This window comes from Periophthalmus magnuspinnatus, chromosome 1 (assembly GCF_009829125.3).
Source record: "Periophthalmus magnuspinnatus isolate fPerMag1 chromosome 1, fPerMag1.2.pri, whole genome shotgun sequence".
Taxonomy (NCBI): Eukaryota; Metazoa; Chordata; class Actinopteri; order Gobiiformes; family Gobiidae; genus Periophthalmus; species Periophthalmus magnuspinnatus.
In genome coordinates this window covers 16817834-16845818 of record NC_047126.1, presented here as the reverse complement: position 1 = coordinate 16845818, position 27985 = coordinate 16817834, and the positions used below count along the sequence as shown (strand labels likewise).

The following is a 27985-nucleotide window of genomic DNA, read 5'->3' as shown; positions in this document are numbered from 1 at the left end:
AGGCAATTTAAGTCCAAGCATGGTATCAACTGGTGTCTACATCTTGGTTAACTAAACAAATTATTAGTACTAGTACATAACTTATTGATTTCCTTTTGCTGGTCAGTTATTACAAAGAGATAACTTACAGAAAACAGAGGCACTGATTTCTCTTTGCTGCCTTGTTGTTTTCACAGACCCCCTCACTCTGAGCAGCTCTCCGATCTCCACGCAACATCGACTCTGCTGGGCACGTTGTAATTTCCTCATCTCCGCCACTGGATCAAACCCTCCTTGTGCTCCACCAGTTCCTCCTTTGAAAACAATAAAGCACTACAATAAAAACAAGAAGCGTGCATGCATGATATAATATTGAGGATTATAATGTCTATTAAAGATTGTAATTACTTTAAGTACCTGTAAGTGAAGCCTCTTTTAACAAGTCATTTTTCCAACAAAGGCAGTTAATAACTCCAGTACTGTCATCCACTAAATAGAAAGAAAAATCTAAGTATGTAAATAGCTATCTGAAATGATCTTTTCATACAATTGGTAACAGTTTCTTACCTCCATAGCAAAAGAAGTCATCTCGTTCCCTTTTGTAAACCACTATTCCTAGTACGTCAACTTTGTAGATTGGATGTGAGTTGTAGAAGTAAACACCTGAAAAAAAATGTAAGTAAACCAACAAATGTGATGATTAGAGATAACTAACCAACATTATTTAGTTTATTGGTTTATTTTCATGTGCAAACACACTAATCTCATAAAAAGAGATGCTTTACACCAGATTTAGCTAAAGCTAGTTTCCATCTGCAGTCTGCATCCAAGTATTCATCCATTTACAATCAAACCATTATCACATTTGTTCATTCAAAAACATCTCACTCCGCATTTCCCCATTTAAAATGACCAAAATGTTATGTTTTATGTCAGAAATTACCATATAAGCTACAGCATGCAAATACAGATAAGTATTGACAATGTTGACTTTCTAAAAGGACTTTTCTAACATTATAAGAGAATTCCCTCAGGTCAGAGGAGAGATTGAGCTTGTCTGGGAGCTTGTTCTATTCTTTAATGCCCTTGTATGAGAAAGCTGTCTGTGCAAAGGCTGAGCTACATCTGGGGAGCGTGCAGTCATTGTGACTTGTGGACCTGGATGTTCTGGTGGTCTGCTCAGAGCAAAGCTGTACAAATCTCTTAAGTGGTGGAGGTGCAGCACTGTTTAAAATTCTATGTATAATCGCACATCCGAATACAAAATCAAGTTCTCAAATTTTAAATGTTTTATTTTGTAAAGATTTGACAATGATGATGCTTTAGTAGCTTCTTGTCTAGCACTTTTACTGCCTGATTATAAAGAGATTTTAGTGGTTTTAATGTTGTCTCGCTTGCTTGAGCAACATAGCAAAAATATACAAAAACAAACTATAGGCTTTTGAAGAAAGTAGCGTCCAATCATGTCATAATAATGGGTAGTTTAGTTACAGATGCCCAACCTGGCACTTGTGTGGATTCTGTCATCTGTAGGATATCTCTGATGTACAGTCTTGCATATGCAGAAAATATCGGATCCAGTCCCCATAACACGAACGGCGTTTCTTCCTTTGGTTCCATTGTAACAAACTACATGTCATTGTGTACAAATATTCAAGAGGTTTTCTTTAAGTTTACAAAAGTACAGCCAAACAGCAAAGGCTAGCCCCAGCAAGTCTCAAAAAGTGACGCGGTTGAGGAAATCACGTGACATTATATTGTCTGAAAACTATTATCTCATTTTGAGCATATAAAACCGTAATTCTTACTAAGGCTAATTTAAATCATGTCAAGAAGAAATAATAAAATACAACACTACCACAAATCAAAGCCTAAAATTGTAGTTTACACTCTGTCCAGCGTGTCTGGTGCCGCATTGGATCTTGGGAATTGTAGTGTTTCATACACAAAGAAACCAGAGTGCAGCAAAATTTGTCTGCATTTTATCGCCAAAAAGTAACATATCGTGGTCTTTAGTGTTTTGCCTTTGAACAACACATTATATATTTAATTCTTGTGCAAAACGAGAGTGTATTCATGGTCATTTTCGATCTCCAGTACGGACGAGGGCAGCAAAAGACTAAATTTACCCCGCCAACTGTCAAACACGAGGGACACGAAGAAAGAAACCGGGGACGCGCACTCGGGGACGCGCTTTGACACTAAATCCGCTACATTACTGAACCTTTACCATGCCACGGACCAGATGACTGTTTTGGTCCCGTTATACGCTTTAAAACCTGCTGATCAAGGAATATCGTCTCGTTTTTATCCACCAAAACGGACTATACTCTTTCGTGGAATTGATCTGTTTTTAAGGACGTTTTCTTATGTTCTTTTTGTTTAGGAAAAGCCCCGCGGGGTTGTCGGGCCAGTTGTAGGACGCCAGGAGTTGGGAGAACAGCGAGCTTTAAGCGTTACTTTGCATTAAAATAAAAGTCGAAGTGGGAGATTTTCTATTGTTTTTTGGCATATCTAGGTTAACCTCAGATGTTTAGGGGTTAACAATGAGTATTTTTTGCGGATTGTGCTTTCTACGAAGTGGTCCGAGACTTGTTAAAGGCTAAGCTAGTTTTTATTTTGTTTAGTCGCACAACGGGTGAGCGCAAACCATTTTAGTGACTGACTAGTTTTTAACCAATTTGACTGCTTTTGTTACCTCAGTGGTTGGATGACTCATTATTCAGGATGTCATTCTTTAATTTCCGTAAAATATTTAAATTGGGGGCTGACAAAAAGAAGAAACAGTATGAGAACGTGCGCAGGGATGAGAACCCGGAGGAGACCTGGGAGATCATTGGAGAATTGGGAGATGGAGCCTTTGGGAAAGTCTTCAAGGTATGAGCCGCCTCTAAAACTTACTCAATAATGCAAATTGGCTGTCTAATCTGATTCTTTGCAAATCCATTTCATCCACTCATTCTTATCTCGCCACACAGGCACTTTCTATTCATTGTTTTATATTGATTACCCACCCACCACTTTCCTCCAACCCCACACCAGAGTTGAACCCACGTGACATATTGCTGACAGCCAATATTTATGAAATCCTCAGTTTTGTTAGCCTTTCTCTTTCTGATTGACTTGTTGAATTTTGAGAGCAACTTTCAGTCAAACACCTAGACTGCAAAACATATCTTGACGTATTACAATTACAGACTTTCTTTCTTTCTTTCTTTATTCTTTTATTCTTTCTTTGTCAGGGACCATGTACAAATTCATTAATCTTACAAAAGAAAAGATTATTTGTGCCAGATTTAGGTATTGCTAGTCCTACCATTACTTTCACCGAGCTCAAAAGGGTCCATGGGTTTCAGAATGATGAAATATTTTAGTGTAACAATTAAAAACAAAATGTTGTGTCTCTTGTCACTTATAACAAGAAAATGAAATCCACATATTTCACCATAAGACACAAGCACAATATGACAATGCAGCTTCTGTCAATAACGTATTAACTGTAATTACAATCTAGAAATGAAGAACTTCGCTGGGATTGGGAGGCACGTCTCTTTTGTTTAACCGTCGACTTCTATTTTGGTCTCTTCTGTATCCCATTGTTGCTTTCCATTGTACTTGTATTAAGCCTAATCTTCTTGCATAATTAATTCAGTCACAAGTTTCCTCTTTAGTGGCATTAAACCTGCAATCCTCAAGTGCAACATAATAATACTACTTGCATGTTTTTGCAGGTTACAGTAGTAGTAGCTCATTCTCATAAAACATTTTAACCTTTTTTATAGAAATTAAATACGTGAACAATTACACACTACTGTTAAGCCTAGACTAGAGTGTATGTTCTTCCTAATGTCAATGTGAGTTAGGTCACCAGGAAGTGGCTGCATCCTATATCACTTCATTTAGCACTTCCTGTTCACAAAAAGTCAAAACAAACAGCTGAATTTTCCACTTTATGTCAATATGTCTCATTTCTGCTGACCGCAATGAATCAACCATGTAGAATAGTCTCATTCATTGTTTTGCAAATGATGGAGCAAACTGCAAAGAGATAACCTCTAAGAACAAAAGAGTAATGCTGTTTGTAAAGCTTGTAGTTTGGGCTTTATTTTACTTCCATTATGCTTATTGGGATTCACATTAATAGATAGAAAATATGATGGTCCCCACTTAAAATAAATAAATAAATATATAGATAAGGTTTCAACAAGGCATTGTAGAAGTATTTTTTCTTTTTTATTTATTATTAATCATTGTCATGCTATTTAACAGATATTTCTTCCTCCAAAGTCTGAATTCTGCTCCAAACCACATCCTTTTACTGACAGAGGATTGGCTGTAGACCTCTCGAATAAGAACAACCAAACTGTGAATCCATTCAAATTCGATAAACTGCAACCCTATTTTTCATGTGGAGAAATAATTATTTTCAATTGTTAAAATAAATTTACTTTTGAATTTTGATGATATACATTTGTAATATTGGCAATTATTATATTTCAGGCTCAAAATAAGCAGACTGGCATTCTGGCTGCAGCCAAAGTCATTGACACCAAAAGCGAGGAAGAGCTGGAGGACTACATGGTGGAAATTGACATCCTGGCATCCTGTGACCACGACAACATTGTCAAACTGCTGGACGCTTTCTACTACGAGAGCAAACTCTGGGTGAGTCCTGAACTGATAGGAGTGAAACAGAGCTTCCTTTGTTTGTGATAAAACTGACTGGTTCAAGAAGAAAGCAGTCATAAACACAAAGAGGTATTATTTGTAAAACATGCTGTGCAATGGTTAATTGACCCTTAATCCCAGTTATGAGATATAGATAATTGGTGAAATCCCACAGCAGTTTTGGTTCACATGAGGTATTTTCTATTTTCCTGTTAAACAATAGTCTGCTTGTTTCAGACATATTACTGCAATGTATAATGATTACAGCAGTTTTCATTCACTTGTATGTACACAATTTGATTGTTTTTTCCCAGTCCACCAGTTTTTCAACCTTAAGCACATCTTAACCCTTTAGTGTCGGATCCTATCGTCGGCGATAGTGCGCGGATGCGGACTTTCCAGCAGCGTAACTCCGCAACCAGTCGTGCTCTCATGTAAATTCAAACAGCGTCTCAACACGGGGCTATTTAAACATTTTTCCGTCAGTTACGGTAATCTGCCTCTGTTGCTCCACGAAGGTGACGAATGAGAGCGCGGGTGCTGCGGGGATTTTCCCAGTCATTTATTCGATGCGTAAAAGAAAAAATACGCATGAAAGTGAAAAATAGAAGTAGATGTTTGAAAAAATGCAGTAAATTCTGATACTTCCTTTAATATGATTTTTATGGCTAACAAAAATCTAAAAGTCTAGGTGACCTATACTGGCCCATAGTGTGCTCAGTCCTTAAAGGGTTAATATAAAAATCACAATGCCATTTACCCTGTCAATTAATCAATCAATCAGTTTATTAATCAATCAGCAGCCAAATTGGTTCTAATCCTAATGTAAACAAATGTCAGCTCCTGTCCTATCAGCTGTGGTCTGACATTTATACAATAATAACTGGCATTATACAAAAGTATAGCTGCATTTTAAAACATAAGTTTGGTTTAGCTGCAGGGTGATATTCATTAAATGCTAATGAATGATTAGTGATCATGGTTTGCATACACGCCAGTTATACTGAACTTTGAGAAATGTTCTATTACCTTAAGCCTGACTGGTAAGTGTCTAACTTTCCTTGTTTGTGGTAGTAGTGCTGCACAAAATATGAATTATTTTGAGCTTCCAGTTTTTAGATTGATAACAGTGCCCATTGTAACTCTGTAAAGTTATTGAAAAGCTGTTCAAAAGCCTCTATTCCTGAACTGACCACCCTGCGACCTTAACCCCTAACAACACCTTTTACACAACATTTGGAAACTTTTTGCGTGTATATAAAAGTAGAAAGACTAAACACTTACCACTTTCCATAGAAACAATATGGCTCCAATCAACCTCAATTTAATTCTATCATGGACATGTGACATAGGTTAGCATGAAGCGATTGCCTATTAATACTTTGCAGCTGAAGTCATCAACATTGCACGGGATTTACTCTGTCAGAAGCTCTATTAGACTTTAATCTAATCTTTTAACACAATCTAAAGAGCTGACTTAGTTGAAACTACAATAGTTGAGCTGATTTGTGCTGTAAAACAAGTCTCTCTCACATAAAATTACAGACTCAGCTTTGGTGAAAATCAAAACAGAACTATGAGGTCTCATATTGATCACAGGCTCCTTAAAATGTGTTGTTTAAATCTGTTTTGTATTTATTTATTTTTTTTGAGTTTTTCTATCTTAAAATTATTTTGGGAATGTTTACGGTACTATAATGTGCATTGTGTCACCATGGTAACAGCTGAACATTCCACCACAGAGATTCATGACTTTTTCTTGCTGGATAAATTGACAGGAGAATCAATATGAATATTTATTAGTATTGTGCAAATACTAGATAGTTCAGGAAACCATAATGAAGTACCATCAATGTTGTTGTTGTTATAATTTATATATCGATATAAAGATTTGCCAAATTAGAAGTTATATTTCTTTTAACATGTTTCTGACCTATATCCATAGTATGCAAGATAGACAAGTTTAATGCCATATACTGTGGAAGATTCCAAAGTAGTAGCATATCTGTGGAGACAAGAAGGTGACAAACCCTCCACCAGAAACTTGCTTAGTACACCTTTAACCTTCCATGCCCAAAGACTAGTCCCCTGTCATAAATGTATAAATCACTTTCACTGGTATTATGCAGTAGGGAATACTGCAATAATTACCTGGGTGTTAAAATCCAGTGCATTTCTTTCTCTGCTCAGTCTCTTTCCTCTCCATTGTGCTCCAGACAATAGTCAGAGCCCGGTGGAGTTTGTCTGTAGATTTTAATCATGGCCTCTGTGGCACCTGTTTGTGTCAGGGAGAAGTTATTCAGGCCATTTCCCATTCAAGATGAAAGCCCTGAATTCAAATAATGTGCATAAATTACACATAATACACATATTGTTCATCTTGCATTGGCACCACAAACCAAAATGCTGTGTTGTATTACAGGTTTTTCAACTTCTCCCTTCACATCATAGATAGAGGGAGGCAATATATTATCTACAAAATCGTTGTAATTGTTTTATAAGGGATGTAAAATATCAGGTATCAACAATAGAAAAATAATGAATATGATTATTCTGCTATTTTGGTTCATTTTAAAATTCACTTATGATACTCCAACTTCACCCAATGGACAGACACATTATGTTGCCAAATACTGACAATTCAAAGTCTATTTGGCACCAAGGAAAAGTCGTGATACCCATTTTGATGCCATGGTGATAATAAAAACTAGATACAAAGAATATCCTGGGTAGTTGGAGCTACTGGTTTCAAATTGGTTTCTTTGCTTGTCAAATCATATTTAACTTCTGTCAGTTCTTTAAAGCACACTGCATTCTGGGTAATAAATCCAGTATTCAGAAGCATGTTCTAAGCAGGAATTTAACCTTAGTGTAGTGTGCAACTCCAATACCACACTGATTACACCACTAGAGCAAGGAGGAGAAACTAGCTTCTAGTTTCTGTAACATTACAATGTGGTCTTATGATTTTGATATTGAAAGGGTCCAATTTAGTCCCCTTTATGTCATTTCTTTCAGTACTGACACTACTTTGTGTTGACTGATATCGATATTCTGTGCCAATATTCATTAACCAATCTTCGCTGCATGACCCATTGTGTGTATGCCCATGTGTCACTCCCACATTGTCCTCAGTGCATCAGATGAGTCTTTTTGAACAGACTCATGAGAAAAATGTAAATAGTAGAGCATTATTTTGCTGTATATTGACACAAACATGTGACAAGTTATTTTATATTCCAGATAAAGCAGCAGGCCAAATATTGGATCGTGAGGCCCATCTCTACCTCTTGTAAAACCACATGAATGAAGTGTCAGTTGAGGCTGTGCACTTGTTCTGAGCTGTTTGTGTGTCAGAAAAACAGAGAGAAGGAAGCCACAGCCCGGCCTCAAGTTCCTCTGGTGCTGTTGCCATTGGCCTAAGAGGGGCCCATTGTACAGCACTAAAACAACACGCCTACAGACTCACCAACACTGGAGCAGAGCAATAGTCACGATTGTTCAGGGAGTAGGGTTGGGTGACAAAAATAATATCAATCAGCATATTTTTGGGGAGTCTTAACAGTAACTACAATCAGATCATATTTTTGAATCCATAAGAAATGTGCTGAAACGGTTGAGGTTCATCTAGAGGTGGCAATATATGGAACTATTGATAATGTAAATATTGGGTTTATTGTATATAATACACAAAACACTTTTGTGATGAATTGTTCAATCCTCAACTATTGAAAGACATATTTTAGAACATTTCTGTAGGATTGCCAATATAACTTAAATTATTTTCTTTGAGTGGAATATGACACTGCAAGTCTCTTTTGTATTGTTATTTAGCCCCGCTGGACACTTTTAGAGCATTTTTGTTTGAAGTAGGACAGAATAAATCAGCTCTCCTAAAGCAGAGAATTCTTATGATTACAAAGATTTTCAGTTTCATCCAGTCCCTGACCAACAGTGTATCAGAAATAGTTTGAGTAACCGTATCAACCACAATGCATTTCTCAATGGCTTCATGAATGTAGAAGTTGCGCTTGTACTTCCTCCTCCCTGTGACTAATGTTTACCAAATCTCTAAGGGCCTTACTCTATTAGTACAGTTTTCTGTTTAGGGGTTCAAGATTAATCGCAATTGAATAACAACAGTGTTTCCCACAGGTTAGCACTGAGGCTATGGTAGCTCAAATATTTATCTGAATGATTTTATTTAATAAAATTTATAGAGTATATATTATTAAAACATTCTAATTATAATTCTACAAGCTTTTACATTTTCATTTGTGTTCTGCTTGTAGTTAAGGCTATGGGGACAAAGAATGGACTAAGGAGGGTCTCCTCTATTAATGGGAAACACTGAACATTTAGAATTTTCACTCATCATTAGTATTAATAAATTTCAGAAGACATCACATCACTTGACTGCACCCGTGGCTAACAACAAAACAGCCCTGTATGTTATTAAAGCCATAGTATGTAACTATGTTTGTGTTTTGTTTGGGCTTTTTTTTTTACACCAAAAAACACAGAAAAACATCCATCCTTACTGTGAGCAGGCTTGCTTGTCCACAAACTTGATACTCGTTTGGCTTGGAAGAGGGCCTCCTCCTACATGTTTCCATGGAAATATTGTTTGTGTGGCTATAATCTTTCACAGTATTGCATAAAGCCATACTGTCATGGACAATCTTTCATGGACAAGAATGGCTTTAACTTTCTTTTTCTATGGAATCATACAGTTGACTTTCTAACTCCAGAGTGTTACATAAAATCACTCAAGTAGAACCTCTGTGAACCCTTTAGTTCTGGAAATGAATTTCATGCGATTCTTTTATCTTTTTTTAGAATTACTTTTATTGTCATTGTCGGTGAAAAATTCACAATCTACTGGCTTTGGTGATACGATGCAACATAAAACAAAGTTTACATTTTACCACTAGTCAATGATAAAATAATCACATGCATCAAAAATAATGTGTCAAGTAAAAATACAAGTTTTTACGTTGGTGCACTTCACATATCACATGTCTTTCCTCAAATGTTTGAGCTATTGAACATTTTTAAGATTCATTGGAATGTAGATTTTTGATGAAAATCACAATTTGATATTTTCCAGTAATCGTTCAGATACACTGTTTCTATTGCCAGGCTAAATAAAGTCTCCTCCAGATGCTTCACCTTATCTGCAACTACACCACAGCCAAAGCCAAGGTGCAGTGTCCATAGAAACTAATCCTATTAACGGCATGAGGCTTTGGCCGAGTGGTGAAACACGTCCACACTGCAGCCTCCACTGGGACAATCCTCTTATGTTAGAGCCAAACTGCAGCTCCTAAATGCCCCTATGAGCTCATTCACAAATAGGCCCAGGTCATTCACTCACATTTAGTTCATATGACACTTAGTTCATTTGAAGCATAGCGAAATAGATTAGCATTTTAATAGTAGGATTACATTCAAAGTTCACATCTTAGTTAGAGATGGAAATTGATATTGGCTGGCTGATATATCGACCCAATATTAGCACTTATTAGACCTCCAGCACAGGCCCATGTTTTTGTTTTGGCCAACCTCTTGCTTAAAGAGTGCACATAAAAATTTATTTTAACACTTTAATGCAAGGAGAAAACTGCACAAAATATGACTAAACAGCTGTTGGTTAGAAAAAATGTGGGTGTTTGGGTGAGTTTGTAGTAAATTTAAATAACATATTTTTAGGCTGATATGTAATTAATAATTTTACAAAATAAATATCAGCTGAGCTTGCTCGGTTGCTTTGCAACTGGGGAAAAAAAACATTTGTCAGGCTCGAATCGTAATTATTTTCAGTAGGTAACATTTGAAAGAACACTGAAACTTGATCTTCTAAAGCAGGGGTGTTCATTACGTCAATCGCGAAGGCATTTTGGGTAGATCACATCCCGTCATCTATCCAGTCACATGACTAATATACAGGACAACCAGTCAGATGACACCTGACCCTAGGTCACATCATGGGCGCTGGATCCTATCGTCGCCGATAGAGCACGGTTGTGGAGTTTCCAGCAGCGTAACTCCGCAAATAGTCGTGCTCTCATGTAAATTCAAACGGCGTCTCAAAGCGGAGACATGGGGCTACCTAAATATTTTACCGTCATTACGGTAATCTGCCTCTGTTGTCCCTCGAAGGTGACGTATGAGAACGCGGGGCTGCGGGGATTTTCCCAGTAATTTATTCGATGCTTAAAAGAAAAAATACTAATGGATGTGTAAAATAGAAGTAGTTCTGTGAAAAAATGCAGTAAATTCTGATACTTCGTTTAACATGATTTTTATGGCTATAAAAAAAAGACAAAACCGTAATCAACATGATTAGCTCTGTTATCAAACGAAAAATGCAATTTTACTCCTGGCTGTCAGAAGCTACTGCCCGAACTATGCATCCCTCACTGATTTCATTCAGTGCAAGTCATCAGAGCATTAATCATCATTCAAGTAATTATGAACATGTAGGAAGTTCAATTGTGTTGTGCAGTATTATCTCATGATGTTGTGCAAGGTAGATCAAAATGCACTGTACATGTAAGAATTCATAATCCATTTACAAATAAATATATGTTTACCATTTTTGTATTAGGTGGTAGATCTTTCAGACACGATCATTTAAGTAGCTCACATACTGAAAAAGTCTGAGCACCCCTGTTCTAAAGTAATTCAAAAATCTCTTGCATTTCACATAATGAGGCTTTCATAGTAAGAAACTAACTCATCTAACTCACTCCATCACTCCACTTTCATCAGTGAATCAGTTTTTCTTGGTGTCTTATTGCAGTGTGAGATTCATTGTGATGATTTGGGAGTTTTGTCAGTTGGTATGAGCACAGTCAATGTTTAGGCAGGACAGATAAATGAATGCTGTAGAAGAGAACCTTCCAGTCCCACACAATGGAGCAGAGTCCAGAGAGGTGCTGCCTGACTGACCTCTACATAATAATGCAGTGGATTTATCTAATGCTTAAAATGCCTCACTTTTTTAGCAAAACCTACTTGAATTTGTCATCTTTGTGTCCATTTTCTCTTTTCTTTGACAGATTCTCATCGAGTTCTGCGCAGGAGGGGCTGTCGATGCTGTCATGCTAGGTGAGTCATCATTTTTCTTTAGATTAGGTAACCAAAATCAGTTTGAAAGCAGCCTTTCCTATGCAATTCAGCAAAAACCCACAAGTCCCACAAACCAGATTATAGAGATCAGGATCAAACGTCATAAATAGTTATTGGCTAAATCTGCCATCTTTGTTATAAGCAAGCAAAATAATCAAAATTATATTTCAATTGTTATTGTTATCTGAACTATACAGACTCTAAAGCACATAGCTTTTGATAACAAAAACAGTGCAGTTATTAAATATAAAAGTAAATAACAAATCTGATTTTGGACAATATTGCATTTAATTTGTAAGTATTCTATTTCAGTTAGCACATACCATTATTTGGGGTTAACTCAACTGATGATCTCATTGTAATTGTATTTATTTGGTTGTAATTGTGTTACTTTGATTTTCTGCAGAGCTGGAGAGACCCCTCACCGAGCCCCAGATCCGAGTAGTTTGTAAACAGACACTGGAGGCACTGGTTTACCTCCACGAAAACAAGATCATTCACAGAGACCTGAAGGCTGGGAACATCCTCTTCACCATGGACGGGCAGGTCAAACTGGGTAAGTAACACAAATATGTCAAAAAAGCAGTGGTTTTATAACTCAAATATCTAGAATCAGAATCAAAAGACTTTTATTGCCATCGTCTGTGAACACAGTTCACAAACTAGGAACTTGTCTAGTCAGGTTATTGGAAATAAATGAAAATGTAAGTCTAGTTTTTTACTTTATTTTAATGCATGTCCTTAGTTTTATTTTATCATAGTTCATATTATTATTCTTTGTTTAATGTTGCACCATAACATCGAAGCAGGTTCCTAGTTTGTGAATTTTGTTCATTTACAATGGCAATAAAACTGATTCTGGTGATACAAGCATCAAGAAATCTGTGACACTTACTTTAGCTTTTGAAAAAATCTGCATCAGAAATGGTACCCATTGGGATACTTTGTGTCTCTTCATAGTAATGTGGGTTCTCTTTGAACACTGTTTTAATTATATCTTACTTTGACAATATTTAAATCCAGGCTCAAAACGGTTCTGTTTAGCTGTGCATACTACTGAAAGGTTTTTATTCTGCACTCTTCTCCTTTAATGGTAATTTTATGATGGCAAAAGAAACATGGACTGACGGACTTACATTTATTGATTGACTTTCCTCAACCTACACCTAATGTAGTATTTATCCATCTCCATGTATCCAAAAGATGCAACTAAATAGCCATTTCTCAAGTGTAGTATCTTGGACCTATAGTTCTATGCACCTGACCCTTACATGTAATGGTTCAGAGTGATAAAATAACTTTATTTCACAGTGGTTTGTTTTGTTAACTACTTTGAACTGTTTGTTTTTGCTGCAGCCATTGATAAATCTGTTGTATTCCCATTACATAGCATATTATTTTTGTGTTGAAAAGACTTCTTTTGAGCTGTGTTCTTTATTCTTTTATACACTGCTCAGTTCTACTTTCCTCTTGTGGTCTGTGATATAACTCCTGGAAATACTACCTCACATTCAAACTGTTTATAGTCTTTTAAACCAGTGCAGCCCCAAAAGTCACCTAAACCCTACACTCATGAAGAAACATAATTATTCTTACACAGAGCTTAAAATGCAATAAACCAAAACCAAAATGAAAAAACATGCTTTAATTTTGTTTGTTTTTTTAGCTCAACATGAAAATACTGAAATGAATGAAAGAATCACTCAAAAAATATATAAATAATATTTATAATATATAATACATAAAAATGTTATGTTTCCTTTGATGCTAGTACACATGGCTTACACTTCCACGTGATCCATCCCGTGATGCATGCTTAATACACTGGTGAGTGAATGCCAGAATCCACATACGTCTGGCATACTGGAATTAGCTTCAGACATTATTTAAACCTTAGCAGAGTACATAGCTGTAATAGACGTCACAGTACAGTGGTGTATGAGTCACTCCTCCCTGGACACTGCAGCTCACAGAAGCCACACACTGAGCCTTTAGTCCAATGGCATAACTCACAATGTGATTATGTGAGCTGTGTTTTCATGATTACTGGATTTCACATGACCCCAGATTTTATAGGCCTGTAATTCTTTAATGGCGTGGAGGATTTTTAAAACTTCTTTTTTTAAAGTGCATTAAATAATCAGGGAGGTTTTCTAGATAATCCAGATATTATTCATAATACTAGATAGCTGGACAACAAAGTTTGTGCTGATTGTATAAACTAATAATTAGTAGCCTGTTACATGATTATTTTAATAAAGGGCACAGCTTTGGACCACTTTGATTTGAAGTCCATCTTAGTAAAATAAAGTTTTTGATTTTCTTAATTGTATCACATGTTTTTCAGCTGACTTTGGAGTGTCTGCCAAAAACACCAAAACACTGCAGAGAAGAGATTCCTTCATAGGAACGCCTTACTGGTGAGATACTATGTCAGTACTTATAGTAGATATAGAAATTGAATATTTTTATTTTTAATGATTTGAAGGTGCTGTACTGTGACAAAACAATGTGAAGAACCAAACAACAACATTTTAAATATTTTGAAGCAGTCTAACAGCGATGCAACTTATTCCTCACTTACTAATGCATTGCTAGCATCTCAGTTGGTCACTGTGATGATTTTCACAATTTCCAGAGAACAGCGCGGAGTCTACCGTCACAGTGATACTAGCATGCTAACAGCACCAGCATTACTTCTTGGTTGACTGACAACAAAAACACTTTAATAATTACATGCAGTGCACACAGTAATCATTTTTTGAGTTCAAGAGCTGCTTTTTCTGTATATCCGTACAACCCACTTTAACCTTTATTTTTGTATTTCTTTTCAGGATGGCTCCAGAGGTGGTGATGTGTGAGACTTCTAAGGACCGTCCATATGACTATAAGGCAGATATCTGGTCTCTGGGCGTGACCCTGATTGAACTGGCCCAGGTCGAGCCCCCAAACCATGAGATGAATCCCATGAGAGTTCTGTTGAAGATTGCCAAAGCAGACCCTCCTACCCTCATGCAGCCCTCCAGATGGTGAGTCAAACTACAAAGATGGTCTGTTACTGTATAAATAACAATATAACGCTTCAAGTGCCCTGAACAACACAGTCTATAGTTGAATATTTGAGTTAGGGCTAGGCAATAAGACAGAAAAAAAATATTTCAATTTGATTTAATTTGTCTTAATACAATGATTTTCATTAGTCATAAACAATAGAGAAATTTGAAAAAAAATATGTCAAATTTCTGTCTCAAAAGCTTGAAATCTGCTCAAAACCACATGCTTTTACTGACTGGATTTTCACTGATGATTAGACATAACTGAATCCCTTTTTACATAATTTGATTAATTTGCACACTCTTATTTGAGTTGTCATAGGCAATATAGTATTTTGAAATGTATGCAAACAATCCAAGAGTTTTAAGTATTATTGCTATATTTTAGGTTTTTAGTTCTATTTACTTTGATAGATTTTTAAACCTTGTAATGTATGCAAATGTAACATTTCATTGTATCTGTTTTTATCATCTCACTAGGTCCCCAGAGTTCAGTGATTTTCTGCGGCGATGTCTTGACAAGAATGTGGACAACAGGTGGAACGCTGCACAGCTTTTACAGGTTTGAGAAGGCTTCTGTCTGTCATTTTGTGTCAGAAGATAAAATAAACTTAGGACTAGGCACTTCACCTGTTTGGAGTGTGAGCTTGTGTCACATGACTAAGATTTAAGATACAAGGGAAAAGACGTCACTTGAGATTGATCTTGATACCAAAATCATTAAAAATAAACATTTTTTAGACATTTCTGCTCTTACGCGAGTATCCTGTTTTAGTTTTTGTTTTTTGGGGGGGTTTTTTGGTTTTGTTTTTTGTTTTTTTTCTATAATATGTCTGAATATTGTTTTTTTCTGACAACCTTCGTGTGAGCGCTAGGTGGTGTGCTGATCAAACTGCAGCCTCTAATTCAAACCCAGGGCAACTTTGGCCACAAGATTGAATGAATAATGGTTTTAGTTCTTTGCGATTACAAATTAAATCATATAATCATATCATAAAAAAATTATAATAATATTTTTTTATCAAGACACAGCCAGTTTGGTGAAATAAATACATTTTTAACCCCTGATATTGTTTGTAGGACGATTATAAATTAACCATAACCATAATTCCAGTGCTGACTTCTGCCCATCTGTCATTCAGATAGTGTAGAACTCACAGGACATCTGTACAGTGCGACAGGTGTGCCAGACCTGGCTCTCATCCCCGTGTCCAGCACTGACGTCAGAGCAGGCTGTGCTTTTTCCATCAGGCTTATAGGGCACTGACAAATCTGTGTCACTCCACAGGCAGTGCAGGTAGAGGTGTACATCAGAGTTATTGAAAAGGCTTAAACATAGATTTTAGAGGCGGAAAAAAGAGAAGAAAATGGGACTGAAAATGCAAAATTGTGGAGTGCCACCAGTGAAGGTTTTGATATCTAAGAAGATGCATATTCTAAGGCCAGCAATTCTTTATGTGCAGCAGCTATCAAAACCAAAGAAGGTATGTTGTATAGAAAGTATAGGTGGTTGCATTGTAGTTTTTAATTGACTCGCAGAAAATTAGCAGTGCATTGATTGTATTATGTTCAACTACTTTTGACAGTAAGATATGAGAGAAAATGTACAAATATACATGTATACTGTATATAATGATTAAGATATTTTTTGAAGGTGATTATTAGGCCTGCAAAATAAGATCACAATCAAGATAAAATTTTAAATCGACATGGTTGTAATTAAGAAATGCATAAGGTTGCAAAAAAGTCTTCTCTTAATTCAGTTTTTAAATATTTCAGACTTTTTAATAAAAAAAAAAATGAATGAGAAATATAATGGAAAAATCAATACTACTCATATTTTTTTCCAAAATTGTTAGGACATAGAGGTTTTAAAACTACCGGTACATGCTTTATCTAGATAAGGTGCACACTATGATTTTACATCAAGAACGTTATGTAACTGAAATTAAAATTAAAACATTGAAAATCCAGCCTAATCCTTGTTGATATTGTGTTTTTCACAGCATTCGTTTGTGTCGAGTGTGCTGGATAATAAGCCACTTCGGGAGCTGATCGCTGAAGCCAAGGCCGAGGTCACTGAGGAGATCGAAGAGCACAAAGAGGAGGAAGAGGAGGAGGAGCCGGAGCCACGGCTCGTGAGTGACCTTTGACATTTGCTCTGCACTCAGTTTTACAAAAGATTATACAGTTCTAAGCGTCAATTGACTTTGTACCATCCTTGCGCCCTCAAAAGGGTGAAAGCAATTAACTTGCTTCTCTGTGAAGGTTGAAGAACCTGACCTTGAATCAGTCATCATCATCAATTTATAACTACATTTGGTATTGTTTCCTATCCTTTCTTTAGGCTTTAGTCTCTTCTCCATTGCACACTATTGTTGACTTTATTTGTTTGATAATAAAGTCCCAAACGGATCAATGCACAGTAATGTATTGAATAAATCTGGTGAAGCTACTCAAACCTTATAATTGTGGTAACAGTTTTATTGCATTGCATGTATTTTATAGTTATGTCTGTTATCCCTTAATTCTGAAAGGTTTCCAGATTATAAAATACCAGCTGATATTTTTATTGACCCCTCTGTCTCTGCAGGGCCACAAACGCGCTCCATCGGATGTCAGTGTTGCCAGTTCAGAGGATGAGAAGATCCCTCTATCTCCCACCAGTTTGGAGTCTGTCCCGGAGAACATGGAGCCTCTTAGCCCCATCACCCCCATCACTCCCCTCACTCCTGTCACCCCTCTTACCCCCCTACCTACTCATGCTGCCCTATCTGTGGCCAACCATGTGGACGAGCCTGGATCCCCTGTGGCAGTGGAGCAGAAGGAAGAAGTTACAGGAGCTCCAATGGAAGAGGTAGAGGAAGCAATGGAAGTAACACCTACAGAAGCAGAGGAGGACATTGCAAAGACAGAACCTGACGCTCCTGCAAAAGAAATGGAAGAATTGGAGTTAACTGTAGATGATGAGAAGGAGGTGGACACTGCGGAGGCTCTAGAGACCACAACGGACAGTTCAGAGGCAATTCAAACGCCACAGGAAGACAAGATGGAAGCCATGCAAGAGCCAATATCACCAACAGAGGTAGAAGAAGAAGAAGAGGAGGAGCGGTACAAACATCTGAAAGTTACCGTCACGCTGCCAGAACAAGTTGCTTCAAACAAAGAGAATGGAGAGAAGGCGGCTGAGAAGGAGGAGGCTAAAAATGAAAAGGAGTCCACAGCGGATAATAGCAGTGTTGACCTTAACCTGTCCATTTCAAGCTTTCTGTCCAAAACTAAAGACCCAGCGTCAGTTTCTATACAGGTAACTCTTTCCCACACATATCTGCTGAGGCTATGGAGCAGCAGGCAACCTTTATTTTAATCATTTTATTGAATTCAATTTTCTGAGTAATTTGATCATTATTAAGGATACACGTGCAAACATATGATTCAAATGCCACATATTAAGTATATTTCCTCTTTAAGCATCATCATTGAAGAATATTGTTACTTGTGTGAAAATGTGTGTGTATGCATTCATTGTTAAGTTTGACTATGGCGGGGAGTAGGACACAATGGAGAATAAGGTGGTCGCCTATAGTCTTAAACTAATTTAAAAAAAAACAATATAGAGTTACACAGTACTAGCTGCCTGAACTCAAACCTCATCTCACAAAAAATTATAATTGGGTTTCAAGCTTTTGAAAAATCAAGTTCTGGTCAATTTATGTATTTTATTTTGCTATTTAGAAATATGCTTTTTTACGCTGCCCTCCTACAATTTAGCACAGCGCGTATTGTAATTTATGTAAAATGGTTTTGTGTTGTTTTTTCATAGGAGACAAGACGTCAGAGGAAGACACTAAAGAAAACTCGTAAGTTCATGGTGGATGGAGTTGAAGTTAGCGTCACCACCTCAAAGATCGTCACAGACAACGACACAAAGAACGAGGAGATGAGATTCCTTAGGTACTTCATTTTCCCAGTTCTTTTACAGAATTTCTGTTTTATTTGAATGGCTTAACATTTTGTAACTTTTCATAGGGCTAATAGTGTTCACAAGATACAATTTGATACCATTCAAATGGAGAGGAAGTGCCTAAACTAAAAACAAAACTCCACAAATATTGTACCTTTCATTTTTGAGTCCACAAATTAGACATTTTGTGGCAAAAAATATTTAATGTGACAACAGTTATACCTGTCTGATTGCCTTGATAGACAAAAATATAATAATTTCTGTATGTGTGGCACTAATTACTAGATTTTAAAATATGGGGTCTTTACAATGTTAGAGCACACATGAAACCAACCTTTCCTAGTTTTCGTCACAGAATATATGATAAGACATGTTTTGTTCTTCAGGCGTCAGGAGCTGAGGGAGCTGCGTCTGCTGCAGAAAGAGGAGCAAAGAGCCCAACAGCAGCTCAGCAACAAACTCCAGCAACAAAAGGAGCAGATCTACAGACGATTTGAGCAAGAAACAACAGTGAGTAAAACACTACATACTACTACTACTACTACTACTATTACTATTACTACTACTACTACTACTAGAACTCCTACTGCTCCTACCACTACCAGTACTAGTACTTCTACTACTAGAACTACTACTTGAACTCCTACTCCTCCTACCACTACCAGTACTAGTACTACTACTAAATGAACAGCTTATTTTTAAGAGATAAGCAACATGGCTACATATACATTTAAGTCTATGCAAATTGTATAGCACTCTGCTAACAAGTCTTTCATATACATCACATACAAACATAGACATAAAATAAGAGGTACCTGCATTTAATGAAAGTTGTTTATTAAATGATTATTGACATACTGATTAGAGAGTCCGATTGGATAGCTTATATGTATAGAACAAAAATCACTTTACTTTGAGCGTTGTGCCTGTCGTTTGATTTAATCTAGAGAAGCCATCATTGGTTTATTTCTACATCTAAAGTCTACTGAATATATAAATAAATAGTAAATATTTGTATAGTTGCATGTAGTGCATTTTGTGAGATATAAAGATTATCAAACCAATCTAAACTCATTGATTGAACAAGCTGTGATCTTAGTTATGCAGCTACAAGAAGCAAAAGAATATCGACTCTCAAACAGCGCCCAGATGAAAAGCATTTAATTGAAAGTGTTAGTTTGTTCTGTATAGGTGTGAAATTTGTAACAAAAATGTGTTAGAAAATAAAATTGGTGCTAATTCAAAACCCTAAGCAGACCCCTCATTAATCCGATACTAAGTCAGAGTTAATGTTTCTCATTAATAAAGGAGATAATAGTTTTTCAAATTCTCAGTTAAAATCCATGGGAAACACTGAAATCCTAAGAGTAAAGAAGCCATATTCAGAGGAAAACTATTTGACTTTACCAGCCCATAAAGTAACTGGTAGCACTTTACTTCATAGCACAGTAGAGATTAACTCTAACCCTAAATCGAACCTTAAACCTATATGAATACAATGAATGTCCAGAAACCAAAAAGTGTTTCCCATCACTATGCTATTACCATGTTATTGATAACATGGAGGGTTCTTCATGTCTGTCTATGGAGGAATGTTCAGCAGTTACCATGGTGTTACCTAGCTTGTGACTGTCATGTTATTTGAAGGGGATAGTACAAAATCAGTTCATCTGTTGCAACTAAGTCAGTTCTTATGGTCGGATTGTGTTAAAACAAACATCAGATTAAAGTCTAACTTGCATAACAGAGCTTCAGACAGAGCAGTGTCTACAGTTAGCATATCACCCCCAGGGAATGTTGATGACATCAGCTACAAATTATCAAATACTCCACTATAAAGAACTTGTATAAATGATCTGTTGACTTTCTTGCTGTTTATTGCAGGGTAAGAAGCGTCAGTACGACCAGGAGGTGGAGAACCTGGAGAGGCAGCAGAAGCAAACGATTGAGAGACTGGAGCAGGAGCACACTACACGACTGAGGGACGAAGCCAAACGCATCAAAGCCGAGCAGGACAAAGAGCTGTCCAAGTATCAGAGCATGCTCAAGAACCGCAAGAAGGAGGTTAGTATAATTTTAGCATTATGTCTTAGATTTGTTCTGATGAAGTTCAAAATCATACAAAATCTTTTCATCATCAATAGTTTTGCTATTGACTCTAGTATTACTCTTCCTTAAAAAACGTGAAAAACTGAACTAGTTCATTTTAACCAGTTTTTAGCGGTTCAGACTTATTCCTCACTTTCCTAATGCTTTCCCAGCATCCTAAATATTCACCGTAGAGTTTATATGTAAGGATTAAACAACTCAAAACAGTGCGTTACACATAAAACAGTGTAAGGTACTGCTCCGAGTTGTTTAAACCGCTTGTACCATGGTACCACAAACTGAAAATAGTTCACTTTTAAACCTGACAACCTTTTATCTGTCTATGAATGTTCAAAGCGTTATTATTTTTGTCTTAGTTGAAGCTGGCTCCTCCTGACTGTAGGTAATTTGTTTACCTGTTGCTATGGTGATGTTCTCAGCGTAGTGATATAGAACAGTGATTAACTGTTGCCGGAACTACCTGTGCGGGAATTCTCACTGACCATGGTATAATAAGCACGCTTTAATTAGATGCAGACGACACGCAACGGTCTCATTTTAACCCTAAGAGCTGCATGTACGATATCTGTCCTGAGGTAAAACAAATATTACTTTAAAAACTATAAGAGATATAATCTCTTTAAGAAAGTTAATTAAATCTGACTGCCAGCTTTATTTATTCAATCAGTTACCAGCTGCTAGTAACTAGATAAGAAGTGAACAGATTTGAGATTGGAAGTGAGCACTGTATTCCTTCTTTTAAGTTAAAATCTCTAAAATCATTGTCCCAGTGGTTTGTGGCTCTAAATTCTGACATTGTTACATTGTTGGAGGTCAGTCCAATCCATGTTCCACATTGTACACTGTAATTCACTTCTCTGCTGCCCGAGGAGAGGTCACTGGTGTGAGTCTGCAGTTATTATGGCCCTGGAGCTACTATTTATAGTGTTCTGTTTGATTGTTGAAGGGATACGTGTCTCTGGGCTCAGCCCTTGTTTGGGTTTTTGTGTGCTGTGTTTACTAGAGGCTAAAAGCATCGCAGGCCACATCACATTACTATTCCTGTATCGCTCGAATCCATCCACAGCTAATATATCTCCCTTTATTTGGATCTGTTTCGCTCACGGCTGCTCAGACTTTGGACAAACAGGAAGTGCGACTTTCTCCCAAACTTGTGACAAAAGCCACAATGAAACCTATCAAAGAGGTCATTATCCCAGCCCCATCAGAGGAGGTAACACCGATTCTGGTTGCAGTGTATTGTCAATGTAACCTCCTTCTCCTTCTAATTTAAACTGAATTGGTAATTTTCCATTTACTTCTGTTTCTTTTTTTCTATTCAACAATGAATTCTGTTGTGTCCAAGATTATACCCAAACTGGCTTTTCCATGAAGAGGAGTAGAGAGAACAAAAATTCGAGGCAAACTTGCAGTTAAAAATGTGTTGTTGTTTTTTTGTTTTTGTTTTTTTTAAACCACAATGATCTATATTCTTCTTGTGCCGTTCAGCTATTATTAATCCGATTAGCTGCTGTGGCCCTTGTGGATTGCTGCATTTAATATTAGGTGATGTAATTTGATCTACAGGGAGTGGCCCATGTAATGATTCAGTCCTTTCTGTGTTCCTCATACACACTGTGCCACACTCCCATTCAGGATGTAAGTAACAGCCCCGTGTGAGTGTGCAGTGATGATGGTTTGGAAACTGGTATACTTTTCTGTAATACTTTCATGAATTTTTTTTCATTTGATTATTTGTTGAGGTCAGGGTGAGCTAAAAGTTACTGAGTTAAACAAATAAATACAGTAGCAATATAAGCTACAACCACAATTTTACTAAAATATGAAATGGTAAAATATAGTCATCTTTTCTTCTTCTTTTTTCATTTAAGAAACATGCTGATTTTGGGGCCAAATATATCCATCTGTTCGATTGAAAATTGAGTGGGTGGAAATAAAGTACTTGGAAATGTGGTTGTAGAGTAATGAATGATTAATAATGAATGTAATAAAGGTGCACTGTGTAACTTTCCTTGTTGTCCGTCATCTGATTACTTCCATGGAGATGCTTTACCTAGAATGTTCCACAGTATGCATTAAACTTATCACCATGGAGACAAGCTAGTGACGACAACCAGGACAAGTTAAAACCACAACTATATTCAATTAAAATTTGATAAATGCGAGGCAGATATGTTTAATGCTTTACTGTGGAACCATCAAGGCAATTCAGTAACTTGTAAATGGAAACAAGCAGGTTGCAGACTCCACACAGAAAAGTTACATAGTGCACCTTTATAGAATAAGCTTCTAAAAATCTGATGTGTACACCGTGAAATGCCTTGTTGGAGACTGTGGTTTATTGTGAGCCAAGTAGGACATGAATGTAGGTGACAGCAGGTGGAACAGCCCATTGTTCATTCTGTCTGCTTGATCAGCCAGATTAGTCGTAGATCCACCTGGCACGTCGCCTGATAAAAACAAGGCCACTTTATAATAATGGAGAGCAGGCAGAGATGTGTGATATGTTTATGATATGTTGTGTTTTTTTTTTTTTTCAAGTGGTTTGTTTTGTTGTTTGTATTGAATTAGATGAATGGTTCTCAAACTTGGAGTTCTCAGACTTTTCTCACCAAGTAACACCCAGATGAGTATTTGTACCACCAGATGTAAACTGGGTGGTAGACAGGACTAAATCAGACCTAAACTAGGACTAAACCTGGTCTATAACAGGATTAAACCATGCCTTAATACTCCAGATGTAAAATAGTTAAGTTATGCATCAAGTACTTTTAAACATGGACTAACCCAAAGGAGTACAAAAACACAAATATAATTGTCCTGGTACCACTTTGTAATATCTACACCTTAATTACCGGTAGTCTAAATAAAGCATGAACAAAGACTTCATTCATAACGGACAAATAGTTAAGAATGATTTGGACTTAGTATCGTAGTATTAATTAAGCATAATTAATAAACTATTTGTCCATTATGATTAAACTCTGTGTTCATGCTTTATTAAGGCTATTACAAATGTAGTTATTATAAAGTGTTACTCTCTTTTTTTATAAAACTACGACAACTCCAAAATAGGATCCCTCACACCACAGTTTGAGAACCACTCAAGTAAATTTTTATCCATTTTCTCATTTTGAAATAAAATACTTGTATGTTTTAGGAGCAAGAGTTTCTCCAGAAGCAGCAGCAGGATCTGGACAGTGCTCTGAAGAAGATCATTCAACAGCACAAACATGAGCTGGCTACAATCGAGAGGGACTGTCTTAACCACAAACAGCAACTACTCCGAGGTATACAAAAACATTTCATTTACCATGCACTTAATTAACTAATAATTTTACCATTTAATAACCCAGATCCTTTTGTGTGTTTCACTGGTTTTTTCTGCCATTTAATATGACCAGGTGATTAGAAATTATTGAATCTCGTTCTTGATTAAAACTTTTATTATTTGGCAGCATTCTACAAAAACTTCATTACAATTTGAAATGGCATAATTTGCATTGTAACTTTTTTTTTAAGTGTGATTTTTTGTTCTTTAGTGGACAATTTTGGAGTTCTTTCATATTGTTGATTGCCTGATATTTCAAAATAAAATGTTATTCTGTCATCTCTACAAAAGTTTTGTAGTGAAAATGATTTGCCTCTCATCCAAAAGGCTTCTGACCTTTTTGTGTTTTCTTTCTTTACTCCTTTAGACCTTGTTTAGAACCATTTGAGTCATGATTTGATCCTTTGTTAAGTCCTGGGTTAGTCCTGTTATAGACCAGTTTTAGCCCTAGTTTAGGACACTTTTTGGATGCTTCACTCTTTTCACTACAAAACATTTGTCCGTTGACAGAATTTTCTTTTTTTTTTTTTTTTTTTTTAATAGAACCTACCTGGATGACACATTTGTCTGATACTGACACCTCAACTAATACATTTAAAGTGGAACTAAACACTAAATACACTTTTTCTGTACTATATAGAGAATTATATAGCATTATCTACTGTTCCTAGTATTTTAGGCACATTTGCAGCTTTCTGGTCAAAAAAGTTATTGTTGCCTTCAATGGCCACTTGTCATACCACGAAAAACTGCTCTGATTAAAGGCAGGTGTTTCAGATTACAAACACCTTGCTGCAGGGTCGGTGTTTGAAATGTGGATACCTGTTAGGCCAATCACACTGTTCTTGTACCCACAGACCCCACCCTCCTCCTTCCTCTCGCTTTTCTTTAGTCATCCACGTACTGCCCAAGTTTCCAGCTTTATTTAAAATGTCATAGGTGGAGTTTAGGTGTTCACTCCAACTTTAAAGACACACTTTAGTATTGTCAAATTATCTTCTTATTATTGTGGTCTAGAAACTCAAAAATCATTTTTGTCAATTTTGCCCACCCCTACTTTAGGACACTTTGAGGGTAATACATGTTTTCCTTTTGTGTCCCAATCTAAAGCTACTGGAAGCTCTTTGTCTTGGCTCTAATCTCAGACTTGGTCCCTGGAGTTTCACAAACATCAGTTTTCATAAATTCCCTGAGAACGTTGTCACGAGACCCAGTCTGTGGAGGATCTGGTAAAGAGATTTGACTGGCCACACTAATACTTCAGTGGTTCTAATACCTCATTAGGAAAGTTAAGGCATGTTGACTATTTTAAGCGTTCAGAAATCGTATTTTTTTTGTAGTAACAGAGTCTATAATACATATAACATATAAATATCAACACAAAAACGTTTGGTCTTCATTTCCGGTATCTTTCCTAACCAGAAGAGAGCAAAGCATATTCATAAAAGCTCTGATAACTGAAATACAAGAACTGTATGAAATGATGATTTGCACCTTGTTGTTGTGCTATGTTTGTGTCAAGGATAAAATTATAAAATTGCACTTGTTTTTTTCACCTGTAGCCAGAGAAGCTGCCATGTGGGAGCTGGAAGAGCGCCACCTGCAGGAGAAGCACCAGTTGTTCAAACAGCAGCTCAAAGACCAGTACTTCATGCAGAGACACCAACTGCTCAAGAGACATGAGAAGGTGGGCAACAGCATTCACACATTATTCTCTCTAATCCAATAAATAATAAATAAAAAATTACAAATACTCAAGTGGGTTATTAATACAAAATGTGACTGAATTGTGACTGACTCAACAATCAGCGCGTCCACAGCCCACATTGCATATAAGGACTGAGAATGTTGAAACCTACAATATATTGTTTGCTAATTTAGACCTAATCCAAGTCATGAAAGAATACTGGTAGTTTCACTTTATTCCTTACATATTTGATGTTTTTGATTGGCGTGGAGCAGGAGATGGAGCAGATGCAGCGTTATAACCAGCGTCTGATCGAGGAGTTGAAGAACAAACAGACCCAGGAGAGAACCCGCCTCCCAAAGATCCAACGCAGTGAGGCCAAGACACGCATGGCCATGTTCAAGAAGAGCCTACGTATCACTGCAGCCACCATCACCGCTGAGCAAGAGAGGGAGCGTGTCAAACAGGTGAATCTCACATACAGTTTGGTTTAATGTAAGAGAGATTGCTTTTAAAACCAGGGATTTACAAAAAACATTGTTTTTTAGAAGCTACAAACTGTATGATTGTATCGCACTTGTACATTTTCTGGTCAAAACAGATCAAGAATTTAGGACATGTATATTGAGCAGAGATTCCTTATGTTAGCACAGCTATTCATGTTTTAGTCTTGGTTTTGTATTTAAAGGTGCACTATACAACTTATCTGATGAGGGTTTCATCACCACTTGTTTCCATGGAGATGTTATGGCTCAGCGTTGTGTGTTCCACACTATGGCATTAAACCCATCTGTCTCATAGTCATTCAGTTACATGTGAAATCCGTGAAACATGTTTTCTGTGAAACATATATTCTTAATGTGAGCAGACGCGTCCCTGTAACTTTATGCAGTGCTGTCTCTTATTCCAGGCAAAACAATAACATCTCCATAGAGAAGGTGGCTGGCCCTCCACCTGAGGTCCATGGTCAATTTTATGCTGCAGTGACATTTAATGACATCTGCTATTTATCTGTTTAATCATCTGTTTCTGTGTGTATGTGTTAGTTTGCAGCTCAGGAGGAGAAGCGTCAGAAGAACGAGCGTCTGCAGCAACAGCAGAAACATGAGAACCAGATGAGAGACCTGCAGCTCCAGTGTGACGCCAACGTCAGGGAGCTACAGCAGCTACAGGTCAAATACAAAACTGATGGGACTGGAGGGGCTTATGCACTCTTGTTTCCAAGAGTTTAGGAAATATTTGTTTGTTAGACAAAAGAACTGGCTTTTGTTGTTCATACTGCTTCTATATTTGTGTGAAATGTGTATTGCATCAGTTTGGTTAATGTGCTTGTTAATCATCCCTATCTGACTCAGGAGATAAGAGATAGAACATACAGGATATGGAGATAGTCTTGACTGGCCAGGCTATGCTTATTATAAAATTAAAATATTGTTTAATATTCAAAGTGAAATTCAATAGACTCTTTTTTCATGATTTGGTGACAAATCTCAGTTTTATAATTTCCACAATTTTTAATCTGTATTTTACTTTTCCTTTAAATAGTATTTTTTTTATTGTTTCAGAATGAGAAGTGCCACCTGCTGATCGAACATGAGACACAAAAGCTGAAGGAGTTAGACGAAGAGCACAGTCTAGAGCTGAAGGAGTGGAGAGAGAAGCTACGGCCCAGGAAGAAGGTATGTACTCTCTTCAAACTGTTTGCTGATTATTACTGTTATTACTATTTACTGGTTGCCATATAGATAATGGTCCAAATGATCATGTTTAAAACAAATCTGTTCAGTAACTAACTCTTATATCCATATACACTGCATCAGTCACATCTTTTATCATATGTCATGGTCAGCAGAAAGTAAATGTAGTACTGTGGGAGTAAGAGTGCCCCCTAGTTGTGTGATATTTAGCATAAAACTATAATAACCAGGGCAAACTGTCAAGTCACAATGAACAATGAGTATTTTATTCCAATGTATTGAGTGGTTTGATTTACAACATCTATCCATTTGCGATGCACTGAGCAACCGTATTTAGCTGTCAGGAAATGCAGTAGAGTAAAA

At 36.8% G+C, this 27985-nt stretch overlaps 1 protein-coding gene across 1 annotated transcript in view; it reads left to right on the top strand.

Moving 5' to 3' along the window:
* The first annotated feature begins 2013 nt into the window (after nt 1-2013).
* Nucleotides 2014-27985, top strand: part of slkb (STE20-like kinase b) — a 28045-nt gene continuing 2073 nt past the window's right edge. The window contains exons 1-17 of the mRNA XM_033967182.2: nt 2014-2856; nt 4480-4644; nt 11712-11760; nt 12188-12337; nt 14129-14201; nt 14616-14810; nt 15315-15396; nt 16841-16972; nt 17428-18141; nt 18658-18788; nt 19185-19308; nt 20683-20862; nt 24068-24197; nt 25801-25925; nt 26201-26392; nt 26972-27097; nt 27491-27604. Of these exons, the coding sequence (XP_033823073.1) occupies nt 2707-2856; nt 4480-4644; nt 11712-11760; nt 12188-12337; nt 14129-14201; nt 14616-14810; nt 15315-15396; nt 16841-16972; nt 17428-18141; nt 18658-18788; nt 19185-19308; nt 20683-20862; nt 24068-24197; nt 25801-25925; nt 26201-26392; nt 26972-27097; nt 27491-27604 (2832 nt within the window). The 5' untranslated portion in view covers nt 2014-2706. The remainder of the gene's footprint in view (nt 2857-4479; nt 4645-11711; nt 11761-12187; nt 12338-14128; nt 14202-14615; nt 14811-15314; nt 15397-16840; nt 16973-17427; nt 18142-18657; nt 18789-19184; nt 19309-20682; nt 20863-24067; nt 24198-25800; nt 25926-26200; nt 26393-26971; nt 27098-27490; nt 27605-27985) is intronic.